This window comes from Hemibagrus wyckioides, linkage group LG04 (genome assembly GCF_019097595.1).
Source record: "Hemibagrus wyckioides isolate EC202008001 linkage group LG04, SWU_Hwy_1.0, whole genome shotgun sequence".
Classification (NCBI taxonomy): Eukaryota; Metazoa; Chordata; class Actinopteri; order Siluriformes; family Bagridae; genus Hemibagrus; species Hemibagrus wyckioides.
The window spans coordinates 28,027,594-28,031,198 of NC_080713.1; the positions used below are offsets into that span (position 1 = coordinate 28,027,594).

General features: G+C 38.8%; 1 protein-coding gene across 1 annotated transcript; it reads right to left on the bottom strand.

Annotated features, from left to right (window-relative positions):
- Window positions 1–503: 503 nt before the first annotated feature.
- Window positions 504–3,603, bottom strand: ssr3 (signal sequence receptor, gamma). The gene is made up of 5 exons (XM_058388574.1): window positions 3,364–3,603; window positions 2,532–2,658; window positions 2,332–2,430; window positions 971–1,102; window positions 504–830 (listed from the first exon to the last, which is right to left on the bottom strand). Exons 1-5 carry the CDS (start codon window positions 3,494–3,496, stop codon window positions 764–766), a joined length of 558 nt encoding a protein of 185 aa, XP_058244557.1. The 5' UTR covers window positions 3,497–3,603; the 3' UTR covers window positions 504–763.
- Window positions 3,604–3,605: the final 2 nt, after the last annotated feature.

Genomic DNA, 3,605 nt, shown 5'->3' on the forward strand with positions numbered 1-3,605 from the left:
TGTTTATAATCATTTATAATCACACTCTCTGGTGTTTATAATCATTTATAATCACACTCTCTGGTGTTTATAATCATTTATAATCACACTCTCTGGTGTTTATAATCATTTATAATCAGACTCTCTGGTGTTTATAATCATTTATAATCACACTCTCTGGTGTTTATAATCATTTATAATCACACTCTCCGGTGTTTATAATCATTTATAATCACACTCTCTGGTGTCAGCCAAATGTAGATGAGGTTCTCTTTTGAGTCAGGTTCCTCTCAGGGTTTCTTCCTCATACCATCGCCACAGTCCCCTCAGGCTTCTCATTAGGTCTCATTGTATTATTATTAATACAAATAAATTGAAATATGAGTCTAATATTAATCTTGAGATTTCTTAGCAACACGACAACATGAGGTTATATTTATTAAACACTTCATGAGAAACAGAAAGAAAGAAAGAAAGAAAGAAAGAAAGAAAGAAAGAAAGAAGAAAACGAGGCTGGTTAATGGTCAGGGTTTACGCTCATTTATTGGTATAAAAAGTGAAAGAGTCCGAAATGACTCCTGGGCAGCACACGGGTCATGAATTTCATGAAAGTCCACTGATGTGAAATGATAAAGTCTCCTGCAACCCATTCCCTGGACACACACACACACACACACACACACACACACACACAGCAAAATTCTCCATCTCACACACACACACAACCCGAGTCTCTCAGCTGTTCAACCCTCCATGTTTGTTCTCCCTGGTTTCTCTCCCTCTCTCACTTTGAGCCTGTGGACAGCAAAGCGATGAGTCCAGACGAGGCGCTGATGGACAGAATGTAGTTCCTGTAGAAAATAAACAAACAATTTTAATCATGCTCTCACTGTTACACTGAGAAAGAGAGGGACAGACGAAGAACCATGAGCGTTATTAGAAACATGAGTATCCGTGTGGGCGTGTCTGTAGGGAGAAAGACGACACGTACACTGTGGGGTTGAAGTTCTTCAGCAGGAAGAAGGAGGCGATGATGACCAGCACCAGGAACAGAGTGTTGTTGTAGAAGATGGAGAAGGTCGTGGCTTCATAATCCGCCACCTCATTCTTCTTCCACAGAATCCTGTCACAAAAAAAAAAACATTTTAACCAACAATTAGGAAGACGCTGATTTGTCCTCACAGTCTGTTTAACTAGTGTCCATTACTTCTGAACTCAGGGAAGTGTCCATTACTTGTTTCATCAGGCTCACTAGTGACACCTGGTGGTCAAGAGGATAAGGAGCTCTGACTTTTTTTTTTGGGGGGGGTGTTAAATAAATAAATAAATAAATAAAGAGAATAAATAAATGAATAAAAAGAGAATTAATAAATAAATATATAACATTAATTAACTTATTTATTAATAATACAGCCAAAAAAAACCTGCTCCAGAAAAATAAATAAAAATTCCCCGAGATGTGTGCACAGAAATATTAAGAAATCAACAAGCACGCAAATTTATACTGAGTGTTAATTAAGAATTAGCTCCACCTCCTTGTTTTTAAAAACAGTCACTCAGACCACAGACTTTGACAAATTTCTGTCCTTAGGTCTGTGTTTGTTGTTTTATGTAGCACCAGGGTCCTGGAGGAACGTTGAGTCATTTCACAATGTACTCCGTCAGATATATATGGTTGACATGACTTCTATCAGCTCCCAATATCATTGTTGTCACTGCCCTGCTCCACTGATGGACTGAGGAGGTCGTTCCTGCCCCATGCAATACGACTCTTTAATTCCACTCAGGATGGGAAAAGTCAGTGCTGACACTACTCTCTCTCTCTCTGTCCTGGACTGTACAATAAACTACACACTACGCACATTACTTATCTTGTATTCATCTAATTATCTATATTTATTCCTTAAATCTCTGTATTTAGTAGTTTTCTGCTATATTTTATTAAATTGTGTAATATTTTGTTATCGTTATATTTTTGTACCCTTAAAGTTGGGTATTTTAGTATTTTTTGTTATATTCCTTCTTATTTTATCTATTGCCTGTGCTTCATCTATCGAGTCCTTGGAACTAACGAACAGGTTAAATCTAATCTAATCTACATAAAACCACCAAAGTGAGTCTTCGATACTGCCAGAGCACATTGGATTAGGTTACATCTGTTTATAATGAGACACACGTTTATCGATTAGCATTGAAATCCACTGTTATGACATCACAGGCAAAGGTCATGTGACCTGACCTGTACAGCAGATTTAAGGTGATTCACTCAAACCACAACTTCATCGAATGACCAGGAAAACGTGTGCTGGAGTTTACGCTTGTTTTCCTTTTCCATCATCATCACCACTTTACCTCTCGTCCTTCTCTTTGCGGGACATCTTGCGGTTGTCGGCCTCGGACAGCTTGCGGGTCACTTCCTTAGAAACGGCGTCTTCACGTTTCTGAGCCACTCTAAAAAAAAATTAAAAACAAAGCACAACATTAACACAATCTATGCCAACAATAATGTAAGAAAAAATAACCCTTAAAGATAAACAAGTGGAGGCTCTGACTTGTGCTTGAGGACGAATTTAACGTTCTTGTACGCGAAGGCCACCAGGTAGGTGCTGACCAGAGTCATGACTGCGTACAGAACTGCCGACTGAACCAGGTCCATGTGCCAGATCCTCCAGAAAAGCCCTGGTAGAGGGGAAAACACACACACACACATTATGAACATTATCAGATCCTCACCATGTGTAGCAATGAATGAACCGCTCAGAAAATAATATTTGAAAGGATCGATGATGGATATGGCTATGATTTCGAGGAAGGGTAAACACTAATAAACAAACAAGTAAACAAACACTTCTTGTGAGCAGAGACGCTCCAGATATATCAATAGTGCTTAAGATATTGCCGTCAGCTGATATCGCAGCGATTTATTTATATTATAAGCCAAGATTATTAAGCTTAAACTTACAAAAAAAAAAAGTATTGCATGATTTTAGTTCAAGAAAAAAAAAAAAGATTTTGATCCAAACAACTAAAATTAATTTCCACACAAAGATGACTAATGATGAATTTTTGAATAATATTTTATCTATCATTTCTTCATATCAGATCATTTTAATTCTGCACAGCATGCTTATTATTATTATTATTATTACTATAATACTTATTATTATTATAGTGCGCACACACACACACACACACACATCATGAGTGCACGCGCATGACTCGTTAGCGATAATAAACTTTTCTAGCTTGTGTAAGAAATCTAATAGACAAAATCCTACATTTAGAGGATATAATATTTATCTTCATAATAAATTAGCAGTGACCAGCCTGACATTAGCGGTGGAGACGTTAGCCTGTTAGCATGTAGCGCTCCACACTACTCACAGATGGGAATGGCGGACACGATGAGCGCATTTCCGTAGAAGAGAGCCGTGGATTTAGCCGAGAGGTTCCTGCTGAAGTCCTGCAGGAGGAGATCCTCCTCAGACTGCTGCTTATTACCGCCTTTGGGTGCCATAATTTCAGCTTGTCCTCCTGAGTGCCTGCGTGTGTGAGCGGGGGAGAGAGGACTGACACGTCGCCGCTCCTCCGGGTTATAGGGAACCACTCTAACGCCGCGTCAGCTC